The 22,481-nt window shown below is 46.2% G+C and overlaps 1 protein-coding gene across 1 annotated transcript in view; it reads right to left on the bottom strand.

Annotated features, from left to right (window-relative positions):
• ANOS1 (anosmin 1) overlaps nucleotides 1–22,481 on the bottom strand; it is a 217,530-nt gene that overhangs the window by 169,675 nt on the left and 25,374 nt on the right. Inside the window, exon 2 of the mRNA XM_019494980.2 lies at nucleotides 11,961–12,008. Coding sequence (XP_019350525.2) covers nucleotides 11,961–12,008 — 48 coding nt within the window. The remainder of the gene's footprint in view (nucleotides 1–11,960; nucleotides 12,009–22,481) is intronic.

The raw sequence follows: 22,481 nt of genomic DNA, 5'->3' as shown, positions 1-22,481 counted from the left end.
AAAACCTTCTGCAGTTGCATTTGATTATGATATTTTTCTTTGCTTTCAGTGTTAAACCTTTTTATAGTTAGTATTTATAATATGACTAGCCAACTGCCTGTCAAGAATGATGAGCGGGGGAGCGTGCAGGGACGGAGCCCCATGCCTCCCAGTCCAGGCCCACTCACCCTTTATCTCCTGCTGCTTGGGGTCCGGGCCTGCTTCCCCCTCCCCGCTGCAGCAGCCAGGGGATGGGAGGAGTGGTCCTGGGCCGATGCGGGGGAGAACTGGGCCCAAGGGTGGGGAGAAGTCGGCCCACCAAAGTGAGGGAAGCAGCGGGCCCAGGCCAACCCGGCTGTAGTGGGCAAATGGGAGGAGCAGGCTTGGAGCCGATGGTGAGGGGAGGTGAGGGAGGAGGCTTGCTCTTTCCCTCCCCCAGCCGCTGCTGTGTCAGGCTGCATCAGGACGGGTCCACTGCTCCCCCCCACACTGCTTCCATGGCTCCACTTCTCTCCGGCTCAGGCTCGGTTCTCCTCCCCGCCACATCAGGCCTGGGCCCACTCTTCCCCTTCCCCCACTTCTGTCATGGCGGGCCAGGACCACTGCTCCCCCCCTCACCGCGGCAGCAGGCCGGCTTCTCCACCACCCCTCAAGCCTGATCCTCCACCCCCGCATCAGACCCAGGCCCGGGCCCACTCCTCCCCTCCCCCCACTGACACAACATCAGCCCGGGCCTGGTTCTGCCCCCCACTCATCATGGTGGGCCCGCTCCTCCCCACACCCTCCCCGCGTCGGGCCCGGGCCTGCTCCCCCACTTCTGCTTGCAGTCTAGGACTGCTCCGTGTTCACCGCTGTGGCAGCATGGGAAGGGCAGGAGCACGTGCCGGCCTGCTGGTGGCAATGACAGAAAGGGAGAGGGGCGGACCGAGGTCCACGCCGGTGGCCATGCCCCCTCGTGGCATCCCAACCCTGCTCGCCACCCCTGTGCCACCGCCCTTACCTCTGAGGAGCAAGAGGGGGGTGTGAGGCCTCGTCCCCCCCCCCCACCACTCCATCATCACCACCTACAGGGAGCGGGGGGGGGGAGGGGAGGGGAAAGGCCAGCCATTCCATCTGATCCATTGCCACTGTCTCCAGGGAACAAGTTGGGGGGGCCACTCTGTCCCCAGTGTCCCCTCCATTGTGGTCCCCTCCATCGTGTCCCCTCCATCATGGTGGGAAGCTGCCACCTGTCCAAATTCTTCACGCTCTGATTGGCTGTTTGTCAGCCCATCAGGGCGTGAATAAAGCATAACAGACAGGGTGCAGGCAGACAGATTTAGGCTTTTATAATATTAAAATAATGCCTGGTGGCAATCTAAGCCTAATTATAGATTATGCTTGTTGCATACCATGATATAGGGTTATACCTTATTCCACCTATTGCATGTCTAAGTGGATTTAGGCATCTAAGAGTAATTCTATTTTACCTTGTTCAGTGTCTGAAAATAATACATCTACTTATGTAACATGGTATCATATTGCCTTTAAGAGTGAATCACAAAAAACCAGGACAGGAGAAGAAGAGCCATCCAAGGGACTGAAGCAGGATAGAAAAGGATTGCATGTAGACACCCAAGTCCACTTACATGCCTAACAGGAAGAACAGAATCTATCCAGCATGTGTATGTATCTAGTATAACATATAACATATCATGTAAAACTACAGAAAAGAATGAAGTACCAAGAGTGCTGCTTAGGCTGTGAGAAGGACTGGGAAATTAAGAATGCCAATATTAAAGTTACCCAGCCAAGTTTAATTCTGCCCCAGTGTACTTTCAACATATATACTGAACAAAGGTTTTCTGAAAAAAAAATAGTAAGCAATCATATTTACTTTATACAGACATGGGGCCCAGATTATGGTGGCACAACTGTGAATAAGGCATTTCCTAACTTTCAAGGGACTGCCATTTTTAAAGAAATTTCTCTCTGAGTGATCTCATTTGTTTCGTATTCTAAAGGAAAAAAATTAAAATTAACTTCTGTTTCTGCATCAACCCCCATAATGCATCAATTGGCAGGTTTTTAGCCCTCAACAAACTCCTAGTACCTAAGATTTAGTTCTAAAAACAGCCAGCAGTAGCCAAAATAAGACATCTTCCCATAGTGGGAGACCTGGATCTGGCCAGAGAATGCTCGGCCACCCTTAGCTCTCTCTTTTCATTTCCTCCATAGACGCACTCCTGCTCTGCACATTCCCTAGGCTAGGGACAGAAATTACACATAAACCAGTATAAATTATCAGAAACCAGCTCAAATCTATAACACAACAGAAGCTCAGTGCACAGCTCTCTCGCTCTCGCTCTCTCTCTCTCCAGCTGCTGCCCCAGAGTGATCCAGAGTGGGTAGAAGTAAAAGGGCTACTAGCTTCAAGAGTATGTATGGAATGGCTTTTGAGCTGACCCTGACTTAGCTCTCCTCTCCTCTTCCCTGCATGCCCTATTACAGCTGTTCCCTCCTGTTTGTAGTACAAACTCAATTGCTGCTTTAGCAGCAACTTGAGCCCAGCCTTGGAAAAGGAAGCAACTTTGGGTCCCAGGATGGAATTATCTGTTTTACATGATTTCTTCATGCATCAGGAATACACACACAGACACACACACACAATTCTCATTTGAAAGTATTTTACATCCAGTTTGGGTCTCTATGGGCATTTTTACATGTGCTCCGGGATGCAGTGCCAGGTACTTTAATTAGCAAGCTGTGCTCAATAGTTTTCAGTTTTATGTAGGGCTAGAGACAGACATTACACACAAACCATTTTAAATGACCAGAAACCAGTTTAAACCTGTAACAAAACAGACATTCAGTGCATATAAACCAGTTCCAAAATGGCTGAAATTGGTCTGAGATAAACCTGGTTGAATGTAGCATCAGACTTAACCTATCTGGCCCAAACCAGTTTATGCAATGTCTGTCCCAGACCCCTTCCTGGTTTAAGTTAAACCAGACTCCTCCAGCATCCTGGCATGCTCTCTGGGCTAGGATTTCTTCTCCGGTTGAGCTGGGCTGGCTCTGTCCCTCTGCTCCCCAGCCACAGCAGGGACAGGCAAGTGTGGGGGTCTGGCCAGAAAGGGGTTTAATTCCTCCCTCTCTATCCCACTGGCAGGGACTCAAGCCAGGTCTTCCAGGTGCTCCTCCATTGCTGCTGCAGCAACAGGTCACTGTGTCCCCTGAAGCAGAGTGGGGTAGGGAGGGGAATTAGTCTGCCCGCCATCACTGCTGTGCTTGCTCCCTGTGGCAGAATAGAAACCCTGCCATCCCCTCCACCACATGCCAGAGGGAGAGGAAATAACCCCTGTCCCTGCCACCCATCAAGGGGACCTGTCTGGCTGTGCCCCTGCCCCACTGCTTTAGCAGGAGGGGGCAGCAGCCCTGTCATAATATCAGAGAGCATGAACCCCTTCCCAGCTTGGGTGCTGTGCCACTGGGTGGGGAGAGCTGTGGTGAAGCACGGTGGTGCTGCAAGTAGCTTGCAGGGCTCTGGCCCACTCTGGACCGCAGCGTTGCCATGTACAGCCCGATGCAGCTCTGTCAGCCCCACAGCACAGTACCCCTGCTGGGAGGGGACTCACAATCCCCCACATTATGACAAGGCTGCTGCCCCCAACAAGGGCCCTGCCCCCTCCTGCAGCAACAGCAGGGTAGGGCCACAGTCATACAGGGAGCCCTGGGGGGGGAGAGGGGGGGAAGGGGCAGGAATGGGGGTTATTCCTCTTCCCTGTGGCGTGTGGTGGAGAGGATAGCAGGGGGCCTATTCCACCACAGAGAGTGTGTGCAGCAGCAATGGTGGGCAGACCCAGCTCCCAGTGGGGGTAGAGCAGAGACTAACTCTCCTCTCTGCCTGCTTCTGCCTCAGGGGCCATGATGCTCCGCTGCTGCAGCAGTGAGTGGGGAGTGCACAGCAGACCTGGCTCAGGTCCCTGCCACTGGGACAGAAAGGTGGGAATTAAACCCTTCTCTGGCCAGTTCAGCCTGGACTGGCCATGCTCCCCCAGCATAGCTTCCCTGAAGCCAAGGGCATGCTCTAACACCCCCCAGCTTCTGGCCTGAGCAACTGCAGTTGTAGAGTTATGACTTAGACTGAACTCGCTGTGACCCTGCAGCCTTAACTGAGGTACCGTGCTGAAAACCTAAGGTGCTGTGTGCATGACAGTAGGCCATGTGCAGCAGCTGCTGAGAGTCATGAGAAGTAACAGTGTGCCATGAACTTGTGTATATGCCTGAAGGATAGTTTTTGATTGGAGTTATCCAACACTGAGAGGAGCTCAGTTGGCACTACTCCATCACATCCTAGGATTACACTATGGACATTGAAACAGGAGACTACTTGAGCATAGTCCTGGTTTTCCCTTTCTTGCCCCCAGTGTATTTGCTTGTAGTCCCCTGAGGTGATTATCCCCCTTCTTCCCCTTTTGTTCTTATATGTCTGTAAGTCTTATTTGTACCTTCTGTGTATAATCGTGTAAATAGTAGGAATACTAAGTTGTTTAAAAGGATAGTTTAATATATTCTAGTTGTTGTTTGTTGATGTCTTTTGCTGTTATATTGTTTACTATACCATTATAGTTCATTTCAGTTCAAATTCGACTGTGAGGAGTTATTGAGTTATTCACTAATTTTGAATTAGTGTCCTCACAGAGCAATCCGGGTATCAAGATCATAGATGCTGGAGATCTGGATTGCACTCATTAGCCTCCATTCCTCACCTCTTACTTGGCTGGTGGGGTATATTTGCTCAAATTGTTATTGCCCCTCATTATCTGTTGTTTAATTATTGTTTCCAGGCAACACAGGCATGTGCTCACGGTTCCTCAGGCCAGAGAGAATGCTTGTCCTGTTACAAACTGGTTCAACCTGGTCAGGTTAGAATAACCTGCAAAGGCTGAATCAATTCAGGCTCTGACTTTTTGAATGTCTGTCCCTAGCCTACGTGTACAAATCAAGACTTTAAAAGTGGTGCTGATAGCCAAAGCACAATCTATTCAGGAACAATACAAAATGGAAAAATACACTTACATGGGTATAGCATGGAAAACCTATGGTTAGTTTTTCCCCATTTAACTCTTGCTAACTAGAGTTGCATAAGAAGAAACCTAAATGTAAATGCTTGAGACTTATTATTTACTGACCAAAACCCTGCCATAGAGAGACACTAACAAGACTGAAAGAGGAGGAAGGTAAAAAAGAAAAAGGAATGACTTAATGATATATATGGAATACTCTCTAACAAAGAAAAAAAAGTATGTAGAATTAAATTGAAATAAGAAAAGAAAATTTAAATTGATAGGTTGTAACTCACTCCTACTCAAGTCAATGACTAAGCCACCACTGATTCAGTGGGAGCAAAATCAGGTCTATAGTTGCTATGATAGGAAGTTTCTTAATTAAGGTATCAGGTCCTCAGTGGGATCCATAGGTGTGCCAGAGGTCCTTTAATGCAGTCCCTCTGACTTCTATTCCAATACCGAGCTTTACAGATGTCAATGTCAGAGCCCACTGAGCTTTTGTAACAATGTTGCCGTAATGTATAATGGTATTTTATTTTAAAACCCATTATTCATATTGTCCTAATAATAAGAATAAATTTATTCTTAATTTAGAAATTGCCCATCTAATGTCCATGTAGAAAACAAGGCTTCAAGTACATTCTATAATTTTATCTTGTGACATGAGAGCTCATATTAAAACCACTGACATATCTGCCACTCATAATATTCATTAGAGACTTGCTCTGTTAAAATAACAAACATAAATAATTATTTGGGAGTGGGATAGCTGATCTATGACTGCTCCTGTGAGAGCTGTAATCATCTCAGTTCATTAGATTCACAACTCTGAAAAATTAATGGTTCTCCAATGTATTCACTATTAAACCAACAAGAACATTGGTCTAATACATTTGTGTTAATTGTATCCTATATAAATATCCTCTAAAGCTCAGTTAATTAATTGAAAAAATGAATTTCCAGAGCACTTTATTAACTTATATATTTACCTTATGTAACATAGACTGAAGGGTTGCTTACCTGACTGGAGGGTGTCCCTTGACAATGAGGCTTGTCCCTTCAGAGATTCTGTACTGGGGCAAAGCAAATTTATCCCAATGGTGACCCTGTACTCAGGGCAAATGAAGCTGTCCCAGACAGGGACATCTTGATAAAGGGACAGAATGGAATAACCCTGGCTAGAGGGGTTTGAAATCAGAGAAGGAGGGTTAGGGAGAGCCTGTGAAAATCCTAGCCTCTGGATTGGCTGAGAGGGTCTCTTTAAAAGCAGGGAGTTTCCCCACACAGCAAAAGAAGAGATGAGAAGGGTGCGCACCATGGGGAGGGGGCTGTAGCAACTCAGCCCTTCCCTCCCCCAGAGCCCACAGAAGCTGTGTTGAGCTGCTGACAGGTCAGAGGTGCACTCACAGCCTAGGACTTGAGCCAGGGCTTTGGAGGGAGTGAGCTAATCCCCTCAGGCAGCTCCCTATGGAGCACATGAGCTTGCTTGTGGAAAAGCAAGCCCCTTCCCCAGTTAGTGTGTTTGTATAATTCAAGGGAGGAGTGAACAGCTGCAGAAGCCTGGCTCAGCGCATCCCAATGCTCAGACAAGGGGAGGAGAGACTTGGGAAACTAGCCCCAGTTTGTCAGTGTGTGTGTGACCTAAAGGGAGGGGCACAGGCTGCAGGAGCCCACGTGTTTCCTGTGGGAGAAGTGTATCTGCTTTAGCCTGCATCCCAAGCTACATGGCTCACTGTGTGTTGTAGGGACCCAGATGTGGGAGCAGCTGCCAACAGTGCAGTGATGCCTGGGTTGATATGGGAGGACCCCACCACGGTGCCAGTGGGAGGAGCTGGGGATTGTTTTTTGGGGGGTTTTTAAATATTGAGCAATTTATTTGCGTTTCAATGTCTAATTATTGTTTATACTTCTCCTTTAGCCTATATCACGTGAGAGGTTATCAGCAGGGATCCTGGTTTTCTCTGATTTAAATAAAAATCCCCAATTTTTGTTGAAAAAAAAGTAACCCCAAATCCACATTTTTCTGTGATTAAAATGAAATACCACTATATATATATATATATATATATATATATACATACACACACACACACACACACATTAGTGGTGTTTCATTTAAGTCATGGAAAAATGTGGATATGGGGTTACTTTTTTTCCACCAAAAATTGGAAATTTTTTAACATCAGAGAAAACCAGGATCCCTCGTTATCAGGTTGTGAACTCTGTAGGCATGCAAGTGACTATCCCTGTATCACCAGTGCTCCTTTTGTGAAATGTATATAGAGTTATTTTTGTAGCAATTTGAAATGTTTATCTTCTTTAGTTACGTCTTATTCTGTATGCAATATATTTAAATTGTATATAATTAAATATTTGCAAATAATTATATCTGTGGTTGCAAAGGGTTTGTAAGTGTAAAAGGGGCCCTCCCTGCCAAAAAGCCTCGTCTAGGCTCTTAGGAGAGCCAAGCGAGGCATACACTACTGGGCACCCCAGGATTCCAATACTTGGACGTGGCATGCGGATAGTGCCATGTCCCAGGTTTACACTTACAAAGAACTTCCTTACATAGAAAGAGGAATACATTAAATAGACACCTAATTTCTTGAATTATTATTCTAATACTCTACATAATTTTGTATGGAGAAAGTTTATCTTTATACATAAATAAATCTTCAATTGCACAGAACTTTTAGTGAAGCCTTTAAAAAGAAATAAGGAGGAATTTGGTTGTAAGACACCTTTTTGCTGCTACAGTCCTAGACCAACCAGAGACCTTTTACCACTGGAGGGAATGAACAGTCTCCATGACAAGAGGAAAAAAAGTACAGACAAATAACTCTTATCCCAAACAATATATTACTAGCAGGCAGCTGGATTGCATGACTCAATGGGTCTTTTCTATCTCTAATGTTTTCTATCCCATGAAATGAATTTTAAACCATTATAAGATTACAAGTTCAATAACTGACATAAAACACTGGGCATTAAGTAGGGCAACAGTGCAAAATGTAAGAGGGGAGTCCAATCATACAAGATTATTCACAATTATGTGTATTATTACACAATTTTCTTTTTCTCTAAATTTGCCCATAGTTTTAATTAAAAACTCACTGGTTTAGATAACCATATAGAAATCATGATACCTGGTGTATCCCAGGAGGGGCATCTAGAACACAACTTGCACTCCATTCCAGCTGGAAACAGCAAACCTAAAAAGGCAGTGTTCCTTCACTGTGCTCAGAAACATCAGAGTCTGAATTTTCAAGACCAGTCACAAAGGATGTTGACAGTGAATTTTCACAACTGCATGGTCAGCTTGGCATATGCAAGCAGGGTATGCTCAGAGACTTCCATCCTGGCATATGTCAGGAGTATGGAACAGACACAGTGTCGCTGGTAGGTGTTGTAGGGTCTTGGAGCCCTCTTTGTGGGTATCTTGCCCCCCAGCAATGTCAGGGTGAGACCAAGTCTTGGTGCCACCTAGATGGTCTAGGCGCTGCCCCTTCTCGTCTGCCACGTCTTTGATGTTGTTGGGGAATCAGTGCCCTGTTGGCAACCCGAGGGGGATCTCGTCCTTGAAGTGTCTTCATGGGGCTCCAAATCTCCCCTTTACTCCACCCTTACCATGTCCTCAGCCTGGGTAGACACTGCTCCGCAGAGGTCTCCCATGCTGCCCACCTTAGAAAGGACGGGCCCTTCCTGGCCATCAATCTTTGGGGGTCCACCCCTCATCTCTGAGTCAGCTTCCCCTCTTCAGGAGAACTAAACTTACCCCATCCGGGGCTAATGGTAACTTAAACTGAACATCTGGCTCGTGCCAGCGGAGCTCCCAAGATTCACTCTATCAGGGCTTTTGATTCTCTGGGGATACTCATCCATCCCCTTTCCTCCTAGTAGACATGGATACGGGCAATCGTCCTGTGCCCAGCTTCTACGCGTTCCCCTAGTGTCACCTCCTTGGGACCCGGCTGACCTGCAGTCCAGTTGCCCTGGTTCTTCCGGTCAGCCTCCCCTCCTTCCTCCTTCTGGGGGCTCATGATCCCCCATGCTCTGCCTGCTGCAGGGCTGTCCATGGGTGCCTGCAAGCTGGAGGAGGCATCCCCAGCTACAGTGCCCAAGCCCCTGGTTGGAGCCTTGTGGCTCCCTAGCAGCATCCCACATAGAGGTGGCCCCTCCATGAGGCTCCCTTGCTCCTGCCAGTCTCCGAAGCTGCCTTCTCCCTCCCTGGTTGGGATCCTCCAGCAGGTGTCCAGCTCCTTGATGAGGCACTTGGAGTTGGAGCCCGCCGGTTCTGAAACTGGCATCTCGCAGCCAGCGTTCCACTCCTGGCTTCCCAGCCTTCCTCTAGCTGTTCCCCCCATGCCTTTTGAGCAGCCTATGCTGCTCAGAAGCCACACCCCCGGCCTTCACTGATATGCAGGCTCAGGCAGCTGCGGAACTGCCGAGCCTGCGCTTGCATTGCCTTCTGGCTGCTGCCCATCCCAGCTCCTAAGGTAAGTGCTGAGGCACGTTGGTCGGGGGTCTGGGCCTCTTTGGGGGCCTTCCACCTCCCCTCTCATGCACAATGAATTAGTGAATTATCCACGTGATCACTTACAGTGATATCCAGACCACCTGTGCCACTGATATGATTTTTTTGGACAAATTTCTTCTGCACAGTTTAGATGCAAATGGTTATGGTATCAAATTAACTTCCTTCAGTGTTTAATTTAGGAGTACAACTCTAAAATAAGGTAGTTGGATGTCTGTTGCTATCATGCATGCCTATAGTTAGCCATTCCATATGTCTTTGTAAGGACTCTGGGCAGAAAATTATAGTGGAAGTCAAGGGTTAGGGAAGGAGCTTTCAAAATTGTAGTCTGAAGTATTAAAAAATGTCTTCACTTAAGCTCAATCACAGAGATGTTCAGTGCAGCAAATGAGAGTTGGATAAAAAGGTCTGTACTGCTTTGAAACTACTGGCCAAGAATACCATGATTCATACCCTGCTGTAAACACTACCATACTTCACATAGACTGCTGTTAAGCTCCATTAAGATTTTGGCAAAATTCATTATTTTCTTCTTAGAGGACAAACCTACTGTTGTGTTATCCTTCTGACTAACAAGTTATAATGCACAGTTATATTCGATATGTTTTTAATACTGGTTATGTTTCCAATCTTCAAATACTTTTAATTTGCAACATTCATTCATTTTGAAACAGAAATACAATATAAAGTTTCCCCTTAAATTCATTCTAGATCAGATATAACTTGTATGGTTTCTATGAACTTGGTTGTAGCTCAAATAGATGTTCATTTAACCTCTGCCCTACTTTAGATGTTGGACACTGTTAAATTCCTTCTTTATTATGCAAGCAAAATCCTTTGAGGAAGTATATTTTTGAAATATGCTGCTAAGAATATCAGAGGTATAGCATCAGCCTTGATAATTAAAGTGAAAAGTGGCACAAAGTGACCTAAAGAATGCACAAGCCCCCCACTTCCCAGCATATTCTTTCAGAAGTGATTTAATTATAATACATCACATACGCTGATTAAATCTTTATTATGTGCATAGTGAGATTTAACTGTGTAAGGATATCCTATAGAACTTATTTTCCTAAAAATTCAGGATGACAAAGTACTGAAAGTTAAATGTACTGTTAGATATTATTTTCACTCTTTCTTCTGATACTGACATGCTGTTGCTCACATGCAATTTACAGATGTATAAATAAAACATGATTAAAACACTGCTAGTAAGATACTTTTTTCTTTGTTTGTTTTCACTTAGTATGACAATCAACCTACCTTCAATATTATCAATGGGAAAGATGCCAGTAACTTCAAAGAAAATTGGATTAGAAAATAACTGATCTAAAATTCTTATTGAGGAAATGGTGATATAATATATATTAGGAATCACCAAATATTAGTATCATTTAGGCAGATTACATTAAGCTGGTAATGCACAAAATGTTTTGCATGTGGGAATGTCTAGACATCATGAGGCAGACCGAGCTTGGCTATGAAAACTAAACAATACAACTCTTTATCCAGCAATCTATTCCATTATCATTCTACTGTGGTTTGACCCCATTTATGGCAAATCCATCATGGAATAAACAGTAAATACAGATAGCTATACATTACAAAGCCTAAATTATTGCAGGAGTCCACCATCATGGAGATTTAGAGGCTCTTTTTTCCACAGTTCTTTACTATGCATTCTTCACAGTTTTCAGGTGAATTTCTAAGGCAGAGAATGGATTCATCTACCATTGTGTGTCTATGAAAAGAGCAGTCAGTGATTAGACCCTGCAGTTCCACTTTGACCCTCTAAAGCTGCTGTAGCATTGTTGCTTCTCTCCAGGCAACCTAGCAAGATTCTTGTCCGGTGGAATCAATTGGATATTAACTCACTTACCCTCTAAGCTTTTGGGGTCAAAGAGTCAACATGAGAAAGAGCAACAGTACAGCCACTGGGATTTGTAAAAGAATTGTATCAAAGAAATTCAGCCTTACGCTGGATATTAAATGTCCAGATGGAATGAAGAGTCTAATGTTGGAGCACCTCAGGGTTGTTGGAGGTATACTTTAACAAGACTGGCTTCACTTTCACAAGATTGGCAACTTCGCTTTCCTCTCTTCAAAAAGCACTGAATAAAAGTTACAGACCAATTTTTCATTTGGTGTAAACAGACATAATTCCACTGACAGCCACAGAGCTGTGCTGATATCCATCAGTTTAGGATTTACCTACTCCTAACATGTGCCTTATTGGTCTCCAGTAAGCAAAAAATACAATTCTGTCAACTCATTTACAAATTTTGTCAAGATACCTTAAAATTAGAACACTGAATAACCAAACAACCAAATAACCAAACAAATACCCCCCCACTCCTTACCCAAAGCTATTGTGTAATTAAAGCAAAAAAACATACCTTTGAACATTGCTTGTGATTCTGGCACCAAGCCAGTGAACCATTGTTCTGCAAAAGAAAGAACATAAATGCATAAATATTATTTCCTTAACAGTGGTTCATACCATGCTATCCACTGTTAGCTGGAATCCCCTTTCCAGTGCAGTTCCAAAGACTATATTTTAAGAACCAGTTAAAGCACATAGGAGAAGAAAAAATGGTAAGTATATCACCCCACAGTGTGGAGAGTCCAGATAGTGTTTGGCTATCTGGACTGAGTGATTGAGAGTCAGATTAGGAAAACAGATTAGGAAGCCAGTGTTGATGGCATCAAGTGTCAGGCAGTACACTCAGTGAAAGGACTGTATCTGCACTGACTGTGATTTTGAATGTGTAGTGCGGCTGAAGTATTGTTGTTAGCCATGATGGTCCAGAAAATGTACAAAGGGCAAGGGTTTTGTTTGTGATATCTTTTATTGAACTAACTATGTAATTGGGAGAGAATTTTGACAAGCTTTCAGGCACAAAGCACCCCTTCCTCCAGACCTAAAGAAGGGTGATCTGTGCCCAGAAGCTTATCAAACTTCCTCCCAACTATATAGTTGGTCCAATAAAGATATTACAAATTTGGACATGCTCAGTAAGAAACAACTAAAATGTCTGTGCACTAATACAAGGAGCATGCGGGGGGGGGGGGGGGGGGCGGGCCCGGAATGCAGAGATATAGCTACTGGGATAGAAATGTCAGGAACATGGCGGAACAACAATCAGGACTAGAACACAGGTATCAGAACAACATGGTACCTAAACCAGTTAAGAGGGTGATATATGTAAAGTTGAGTTCCTGGGCTAGAGACAGAAGTTACACATAAACTGGTTTAAGATATCAGAAATTGGTTTAAACCTGTAACAGAACAGAAGCTCAGTGCACATAAACCAGTTTCAAATGGCTGAAACTGGTTTAAGATGAACCTGGTTGAATGTAGTATCAGATTTAACAGATTTGGATCAGACCAGTTTATGAAACTTCTGTCCCAGATCCCTTCCTGGTTTAAGTTAAATCACAGTCTTCCAGCGTTTTGCAGCCCTGGGCTGTGCTGTGCTGTCTGCTCCAGAGAGCAAGGATGACTCCACCCCTCTAGCTGGAGCAGTGGGGGCTGGCTGACAAGGGATGGGGCGGACAAGCCCAGCTGGGGATGCGGCCCAGTCTGCAATAGTGGGGACTGGCCCCCCAGCTGGGATCTGGGACCAGGGAGTGGGGCTAAACACCCCTTCCCCTACTCAAACTTACTGCTGGCTGCAACTGTGGACTAAAAATCCCAGAGGTATCTGGAAGCAGTAAGAAGAAGAGATAAGCAACCCTACAGAGTCCTGCTGCTGTAATTCTGGACTGCAAATCCCAAATACCTTGGAGGCAGCAAGAAGAGGAAGTGAACACACAGCCAGAGAGCCCTGGCTTTCAGCTTGAGCCACTGCAGGCATGTAACTGCATTTCCTGAATCAAAGATAAATGTCTGTTCACTTCTGTTTCAATTTAATCTGTGCAGTTTGCACTAACCTGAAAAGAGTGAATCAGTCCAGCCTCAGGCTTTTCGACTGTCTGTATTTAGGTCTAGTACTCCACAATAATTGCTCTATTTTGACCATCTTATCTTTACTTGTAATTATGTTAGAATTTCACTAACTGCAGTGTCTGTAGGCACAAAAATAATGGTAATGCTTGCAACACTTGTGAAACACAAGTCATTCACAACCCCTTGAAAATAAACTTAAATAGAAATATTTTTAGAATAGCGATAGATATCGTATAGCAGTAGAAATACTTTAATACTACCCTTAGTGCTAGTCTTGTACTTATTTCCTTTTACACATTTAGCCAGTAGTAATGTTATAGAAATATGTTGTGCTCCTTTCAATATCTTTCCCCTTTCTTGTTCATATAAAGACTGGCAGAAATAGCTATGATTGCAGTAACAGATAAGCAGCAACTTGCTGCTTTCTTTCATAGTTATTTCCATTGAAGTATAAACTACTCCTGCTTTTGAAATACACCTCTTGCTTGGAACAACAGTAATAAATATACAGATTTAAGCCTCACATTCACTGTAATTTTTCATGTCTAAGAATGTGTGTATTTTCCTATTGAGATTCAATATGCGTTAAACTAAAAATATTAAGTTCAGAGGCACAAAAGCATTATTTAGTAAAAGCAGCTGCAAAGAAACTAATGTGATACATATGCTGTTTTTAAAAGTAAACAGCTAATTTTCAATACTTTATTTGAACAATATTGTGTGAAGCCCTAATTCCTCTCTGTGTGTAAATGGCTAATGTGAAAAGAAATCACTTCTAGAATAGATTTATTTTTCATGCAAAACCCATCCAGATAGTATTTTATTTTCAGAGTATTTGAAAATTACAAGCTTTCTAATGGACAGCTAGATTCCCTGCATCTCTAGAGAATCAAAGTGTAGTCACACTGATGTCAAACAGAATGCCTATATGTGATTTTACCAGATTTATTTCAGACTGTTCTAAATGCAGGCTATAATATGCAGTTACTCAACCAGTAATGTCTTTGACCTGATCCTTCAAGGTGATGATCACAGAAGATGCCATGGAAACTAAAGCCATACAGGTGTTCAGCACCTTACTAGATCAGACAGTTTGTAAGCAAGCAAAACACTGGAGAAGTCAAGAATAATGCATATATGGAATGTCTTAGAGAAGAGCTTTTGTTAAGTATGACACCACCATCTCTGCAACTAGAAACTAGCTATGGAGGCAAGCTACTTTAAAAAATGACTCCCAGTCATTGCTATCTACGTCCATAACTGTACATCATGGTGTTTCCTGAGCCTTCTTTTTAAGCATCAGGTACATGATGTCTGCATCACTAGAGATAGGAGGCTGTGCTAGAAAATATGCTGTTTCATCAGCTCTGACAACATGTATGTTCCTATTAGTGTTTTTGAACACCTGTTCCATTCTGCAAGATTTGATTCAATCTCTCGTCCTTCAAAATTGACCTCTGATGACAAAGCTACGAAACATTCTCTACTACCTCTTTGAAAGTGACAACCTACAAATGAAAGGAAAGTGTAGAAATAAACCCTTCCTATGACAGCCTGTCCTACTCATGAAATAGAGCAACTGACTAGATGAACCAATAGCTGTTGTCGAGGCAAACTTCAAACAGGGACAATGTTAGATAAACAATACTGCAAATCAGTGACATAACAGGGCAACTCCGTGCCCTGAAAAGCAGTGGTACATACACCTAACAGTGCTAATACTGTGTGGACCCCATTGTACCCCTGATAGGATCTCAAGACACTCTAGGATGTCACAGTATCTTGGTTGCAAATCACTGGTTCAGACCAGTGGTGTTCAAGGTTTTGGCCCTGCAGGCCAAATGAATGGTGTGAGTCTGGTCCAAGGGCTGGATCAGGCCCTGCACCACCCCTGCCTAGCTAGCATCAGGCCCTGGGGTTCTGTGCTGCCTCTGCCAAGCTAGAATTCGGCTCCAGGATCCCATACTGTCCCTGCTTGGCCCGCACATGCCAGGATCAGGCTCTGGGGCCCCACACCACCCTTGCCCAAGCCCCATGTGCCAGGATCAGGCCCCACACTGTCCTGCAGGAACCCACTCTAGCATGGAGGGACATAGCCTGCAGAAATCCCCAAACATCTGTAAGGAGCCCTGTGGGCCAAATAACATGGCTGTAGGAGCCAGGCCTGGCCCACAGGCTGGGGATTGGGCACCCCTGCTTTAGGTGATTGTGAAGTCCTAGACATTCAATCACATAAGCAAGATTGGAGCTTTTCTCCACATGAGTTACTAGTTTTGCTTTAGATAAAAGTTGATTACCTATCTCTGGCCTTTCTATTTGATCTGTTATAAATAATTCTTAAATTAAAAGAGAGAGAGAGAGAGAACATATTTGATTAGCAAGATTCAGTGATCTGATAGATTGTAATGGCAGTGGACAAATAATGATCATCTTCAATATTAAGTATTTTTCATGTAACATTATACAAAGTGATTGTTACTGATATTCAGACAGCCAGGTATGAGGCTTGCATCCAGGAATAATATTTCAAGTCTCTCAAGTTGGTTAGAATTTTCTGTTGTATCCTGCCAAACAATGATTGCATTTCAGTTAGTCATACCTTCAAACTATCTCAGACGCACTAACTCAATAACGCCTTGAAAACTATACATAGTACAAAACACCTCAGAAATGCATCCCATTTATCTTCTGATTGCCTGTATCCTAGCCTCCCATTGAACCTGGAATGGAAGTCAACATCTCGGTCCTTACTTCGAATGTCCTGAATGACTTGGTCCTAAAATACTTAAGGAAACATCCACACTACCCATATGCGATGTTAGGGAGTGGCACATGATGCACCCACTTCACATACCCTATCATCCTCAGACTGGAATTATCCTAAGTGGTTCCATGAGGCACTGGGAACACACCACTAAATGCTTTCTTACAGTACGTCTTCTCAGTGTGCACCCTGTACTTCACAAAGTCACCTACAGTTCTTCTGATTAGGTAGATAATGCAAATGGAACATCTGGTTACAATATATCCTAGCACTGTATTGGTCCAGTATAAACAAACATTCAAAAAGCCTAAGGCAGAATTGATCTAAGTTATGTGTTTTATTCTGAGCAATCTAGGTTAGATCGGGAGTGAACAGAACATATGCTCACCCTTTGGTGGGGGTGGGGAGGATGCAGTGTGCCTGCACTGGCTGAGCACAGCTGAGTGGCTAGGCCACCCAATTGGCTGCCCAGTGAGCATGCCTCCACCCGGCCACCACATCATCTATGAGCCACAGGTATCTATCAGCTGGATGCAGCCAGCAGAGGGAGGTATGCTCACCCTACAGCCCAGTTAGGCTCCAGCTCTGTGACACTTCCCCTGCTCACAGTGTCATAAGGATCCCTGGGCTTTGTCCAGGATGGGTGTTCAAGGGTCACCCCAGGCAAGCACCCTGCAACAGTAACACAAATGTTGTTTTTGAATTTGTGTTACAGGAGGCAAAGTGAAGAAGATAGCGAGGTTTGTGATGGTGCTTAGGTCTTGGAGGAGTACATTTCACAATTTCAGACTGGCTTCCAAGAAAGATTTTCTCTCTCCACACAGTTATGTTTTACCTTCATTCCTATTTTGCTAGGGGAGTGAACAAACAACTGTCAACTGCAGTTTTTCATAGTTTCATAATTGGTAGGGTCAGAAGGGACCTGAGTAGATCATCAAGTCCGACCCCCTGCCATGGCAGGAAAGAGTACTGGGGTCAAACGACCCCGGCAAGGTGTTCATCTAGCCTCCTCTTAAACATGCCCAGTTTTCCCTGATAAAAAAAAAAAAATCACAAATTCTCTGTTTAAAAACCCCACAGTCCATGTTTAAAATGAAAGGCTGCTCCACAGCCCCCTGGCCCTGTTAGTACCCTCACTCTCTGCCCCATAGACTCCCCCTGCCCAGCCCCGCTGGTGCCCCTTGCCTCCCCACCCACAGCTCCTGCTCCGCCAGCCCTGCTGGAAGGGGCCTTCACCTGCCAGGGCTATGGCACCAGCCCCCTGCCCCTGGAAGGAGGCTGTGGCTGCTGCATCAGATCAGATCGCAGCTCCTCGCCTACTGCAGACTGAGGCAGAGGGGACCAGATCCTGGCTGGGGAAAAGAGGGGACCCATGCCCTCCCCAGATCGGTGTGCAGGGCAGAGGCAGGCTGCCCACTATGGGTTTGGGCTCCCACTCTGCTGCCCTTCCCAGAGACCTCTGCAGCCTGGTGTGTGCAACCCAGCACTGCAAAGAACAGTGGGGCCATGCAGGAATACTGCTTGCTGCTGCGAGCTCCACACCGCTTTGGTGATGCATCCCCTGCACACACAGGGACAGCAGGAGCAGTGTCGCAGGGTTGCACCCAGGGGACATGTCACCAGGGCAGTGTGGAGCTTGGAGTAGCAAGCAGCTTTCCTGCACAGCCCTGCTGTTCTTTGCAGCATCAGGTTGCACACTTCAGGATGCAGAGGCCCCAGGAGAGGGCAGCACGGAGAGAGCCTGAACCTATAAAGGGCAGCCCACCCCTGCCCCATGCACAAATCTGGGGGACACAGGTCCCCCTTGCTCCTCAGAAGTGTGCACCACAGTAGGGAGCCGGCCCCATCCCCTTGACCCCCCCCCCAATGAGGCACCTGTGGCCCTGCCTGCTCCCCGCCAGGGCCCTGCAGCCATGCATTGCAGTCCCAGGCCCCAAGCCCCAGGCACTGCCCAGCTGCGCAGCAGCCCCAATTCCCAAGTCCCTCCCTGCCTACGGGGGCCTAAATCCCTCCCCCCACCACTTACCTGGGGATCTGCTCTCCAGGCTGCCTGACGGCCATGTGCCAATACATGCACATGGCAACTCCTGCCTCACCACTCTCCTCCTGCTCCCTTCTAGCCCCTTGCAGGCTGGAACTCTGCCAGCTTGCAGAGGGCCCTTTGCAAAACTGTAAAATCTATGGGTTTCTCCAGTAAAATGAGAAATCTGCATTTGCCTCCAGTGAAAGGTAAAATCCATGGTTTTCTCCATTTATCCCATGGGAAATGGAAAACCCGGATCCCTGGTTATAAGCTAGTTACCCTGAGGTAAAAGGTGATGGAAATGTATCATGCATCAGCTGTTTTGTAGCAAGTACCCTTGTTCATGATTTACCCCATGTTAGATGAAAGGTAAACTGCTGCAGTTTACCCACAAAGAAGATTAAACTACCATAGTATTAATTTTCCCTCTGCATGCAGGAACAGTGTAAACATGGATAACTACAGCAGAAAGAACTGAGAACAATAAATCCCTGGTGCCTTGCAGGAACTAGTTCTTCAGTCCATAACAAGAAGCCACAGTAAGAAAACAAGCAAGCCAGAAATTTTGAAACCCATGTTCCAAAAGCCTCCATTTTTTTTTAACAAGAGAACACACGATCTTTCATAATTAAATGAAATATGTATATTCCTCAACTGAAACCCTTTTTATGTCACAGTTATATATATCGAAGAAAACTTTATTTGGTTTTCTACCTACTTCAATTTAGTGATGTTAAAGACACCGGCGCATGTTACAATACATTATGAAATTATGATTTCTTAATTTCAGCCTGCAAATATAATTGAAACACAAAGTACTTCATGCATCCTATCAGTACAGACTCAATGTAGGCAGCTAAAGTAGCTAATAGTACTAGGACAGGAAAAAATAGAAGGAAGGGTAGAGTAAATAACACTGCTAACTAAATCTATTTGCTCAAGAAAAAATAGGCCACATCCAATTGAGCGAGCATATACCTGTTGTAGCATCTCAAAGCAGTTGCCACAAAATGTTGCATGCATGGAAAAAATGTTCCCTGCACTGTGTATTTGCAATGCAGACTCTTAAGTTTGATACTGGGAAATCCTGGTATAAAAAAAATGCAGGAAAAAAATAGCGCAGGGCACACAACTGGAGCACGCCCTGAAGCAATCAAAGTTTGGGTCCTCCAAAGAGATGCTCTAGCACCCACCAGAGTGTCTCTATTCCTGTCATATACCCATGCTGCTCCAGCATGCTGCCTCAGAGTGCTGGAGCAAATAGAAGTGGGGCAAGGCTGTCAGCAGTGGCCTGGACCAGGCTCTGTCCCACATAATCTGGGACGTAGGGATGAACGGAACTGTGGGTGTGGGGCAACTATGTAGGGGTGGGAGGACTGTACGGGAGGGGAGCGTGCACAGCCCCCCTGCAACAGCCAGCAGCAGGCTGTCAGGGCACTCATGGCCCACTGCTGGCAGAGCCCCTCGGTGGTGCGTAGTGCTGCGTGACACCGGGGGGGGGGGGGGGCTTCATGTGCCACACAAAGCTGGCCCAGCCCACTGGCACGCATGTTCACACAGGACTGAGCCGGCTTTAGCTGCCACCCGGGGCTCCCGGCACTGAAGGCAGGAGCCGCACGCCAATGGGTTGGGCCAGCTCCTGCCTCCATGTGTCCTGCACACCATGGGGCTGAGCCAGCCTGGCTCCATGGAGGCAGGATCTGGCCCAACCCAATGAAACGCAGCTCCTGCCTGCAGTGCCAGGAGCCCCAGGTGGCAGCAAGCTGCCTGGTCTTGTCTGAAGGCTTGCACCATCAGGCTGGGTCCACCTGGTGCCATGCTGGGGGCTCTGTCAACAGCAGGCTATGAGCACCCCGATAGCCTGCTGCTGGAATTTGCTGCTGTGGAGGGGCTGCTGTGCACTGTGCAGGGAGGGGGAGGCAGGGGACCCACCCCCACACAGTCCCCCCACCCCAACAAACTCCCCACAATCCACCCACAAACCCCACATTCCCCCAAAATTCCTGCACAAATCCCACCCCAACAAACCTCATCTCCTATAAACGCTACACCCACCCACAAACCCCCACAACCCTCCCACATTCACCCCCACATACCTTCCCCCCCCAAAACCCCACATCCCCCCACAAATCTTACAACACTCCAGGTAGGAGAGGCTGCCAGAGCCACGCTTAGAGCCCCCTTACCCACCTACAGCAGCCTGTGAAGAGGGAGGTCGGCCTGGAAGTGAGAGGATTTGCCCAGCCCAGTTCCGAAGTCCCAGTCAGGGGCTTCCCAGGGATGGAGCTGCTGCTGGGAGAGAGCGAAGGGGGAAGGCAGGCAAGGGCTGCAGGTCAAGAGTCAGGGGCACTGGTGGGGCCCTGGGTTGGGAGTGATGAGCAAGGACAGAGGCAGGACACTGGCATCCCAGTGCTGCTCGGTGCCCCACATCCTGGTGAGCGAAGGGGGCAGGGGCAGCTCTGATTTTTCTATGATAAAAATCCAGAAACAAATGTCAACGTGTATAGATATTTAGAATTCATTTTATTGTGATGATAGAGACACTGATAGGCTTCCAAACTGCTTTAAAATTGTAAATATACCATTGCCCAACTGATCTCTCTTTATATAGTAGTGCTTCATTTTAATAACAGAAGAACAGAGATTTGGGGTATTTTACTGAATATTTGGGTTATTTTATCAGAGAATTTGTAATTTTTAAACAGAGTATACCAGGATCCCTGCAGGTGAGGCAAGTGGTGGGACCTAGGCAGAGGAGCCTGCCCAGGGCCAGCACTAGGGACCCAGGTATAGGGCAAATGAGGTGGCTGACCTCCTGGCCATTTGGGGCCAGAAGGACATGCTTTGGAAGTTCAAAGCAGGCCATTGCAATGAGCACATCTTCTGTGTGATAGCTGCCCAGATGGCAGAGCAGGGACACCAAAAGACATGACAGCAGTGCTGCATGCAGGCCAACTATGCAGCCACATCCCACTGGCAGCTGGCTCAGAGGTGCTGGAGGCTCTGCTGCAGTGCCTGTACCACAGTCCAGGCTGCCGTGCGGTCCCTGTCTGGGTCCAGCAGGCATGCAGCCATGGGTCACTCATCCAATAGGATGGATGCTGTCACAGATCACAGCAGGTCACAGCCAGACAGCAGCCCCCACTGCCAGACTGCTGCAATGGGTAGAGAGTGCAGCAGCCACTCTAGGTTAGGGCTGCTTCAGCAGTCCAGCTGGCACAAGGGGCTAGTGTCCCCAGATATCAACTGGCTGGGCCTCTAGCTCCCCCTGGCTGAAGATCCAGAAGGAGCTGGGCAGGGTCATTTTGCCCCAAGTGGCACAATTTGCCCCATACCAAAGTGCATGTTCAGGCATGTGGGTTGAGGCACAAATCTCCAGCACAATTTTGTGCCACTGCTATTTGAGCTGTTGCATGTGCATGTGCCTGCATGTGTGGACACACCTACAGGCCATGTCCACACATGGTATGGATGTTTGGTTCCCTGGGGACAACCAGCAGCAGTGTGTCTTGCACTGCCGCTAGTTGTCTCTGGGGAATACGTGTGCCACGCACACTGTTGCGCAGCAAGTTATTCCAGGGTAGTAGGGAAGGATGGGGCCAGCACTGGGCTGGTCCCAGCAACCTTACCTGGGGTCCTGTGGACCTCCTGGGGCTACAGAAGCAGTGATTTTGCTGTATGGAGCCTGGTCAGCTCCTGCAGCACAGCTCTGGGTGGCTTAGCTCTGCTTTTGAGCAGCATGTGCTCCCCACCTGTATGCCATGCCATTTTTCACCCCAGGTTTTTTTGTACGTTTTTTGCCATTTTTCTGCTTCCTTGGAGTGTAGAGAAAAACCGAATATGCAGTACTGAACATGGAGCTTGGAGAACAACTGAACATACCAGCATGGCTACACTTGTCTGGACATGGCCATATAGTTCAAATTATTGATGTCAAGTAAATTATGATGTGTATTATTGTTTTAGGAATTGCTTTCCTATTTTACTAATTCAAGTCCATCATCTTCAATGCATTTATTCCCAAATTACAATGGCATTTATGTTTAGTTTTTGTAATATGTGGGAAAGAATATAATAGTAGTAAAGTATCCTTCCTGACCTTTTACTAATCTTTTCTATGCAGTTCTTGTGAATGATCAGCAAAATCAATCTCCATTTCTATAACGTATTGTGCTTGTTCA

The sequence above is a fragment of the Alligator mississippiensis genome, chromosome 1 (assembly GCF_030867095.1).
Source record: "Alligator mississippiensis isolate rAllMis1 chromosome 1, rAllMis1, whole genome shotgun sequence".
Classification (NCBI taxonomy): Eukaryota; Metazoa; Chordata; order Crocodylia; family Alligatoridae; genus Alligator; species Alligator mississippiensis.
The sequence above is the reverse complement of the archived record's forward strand: the minus strand, read 5'-3'. Positions and strand labels throughout refer to the sequence as shown.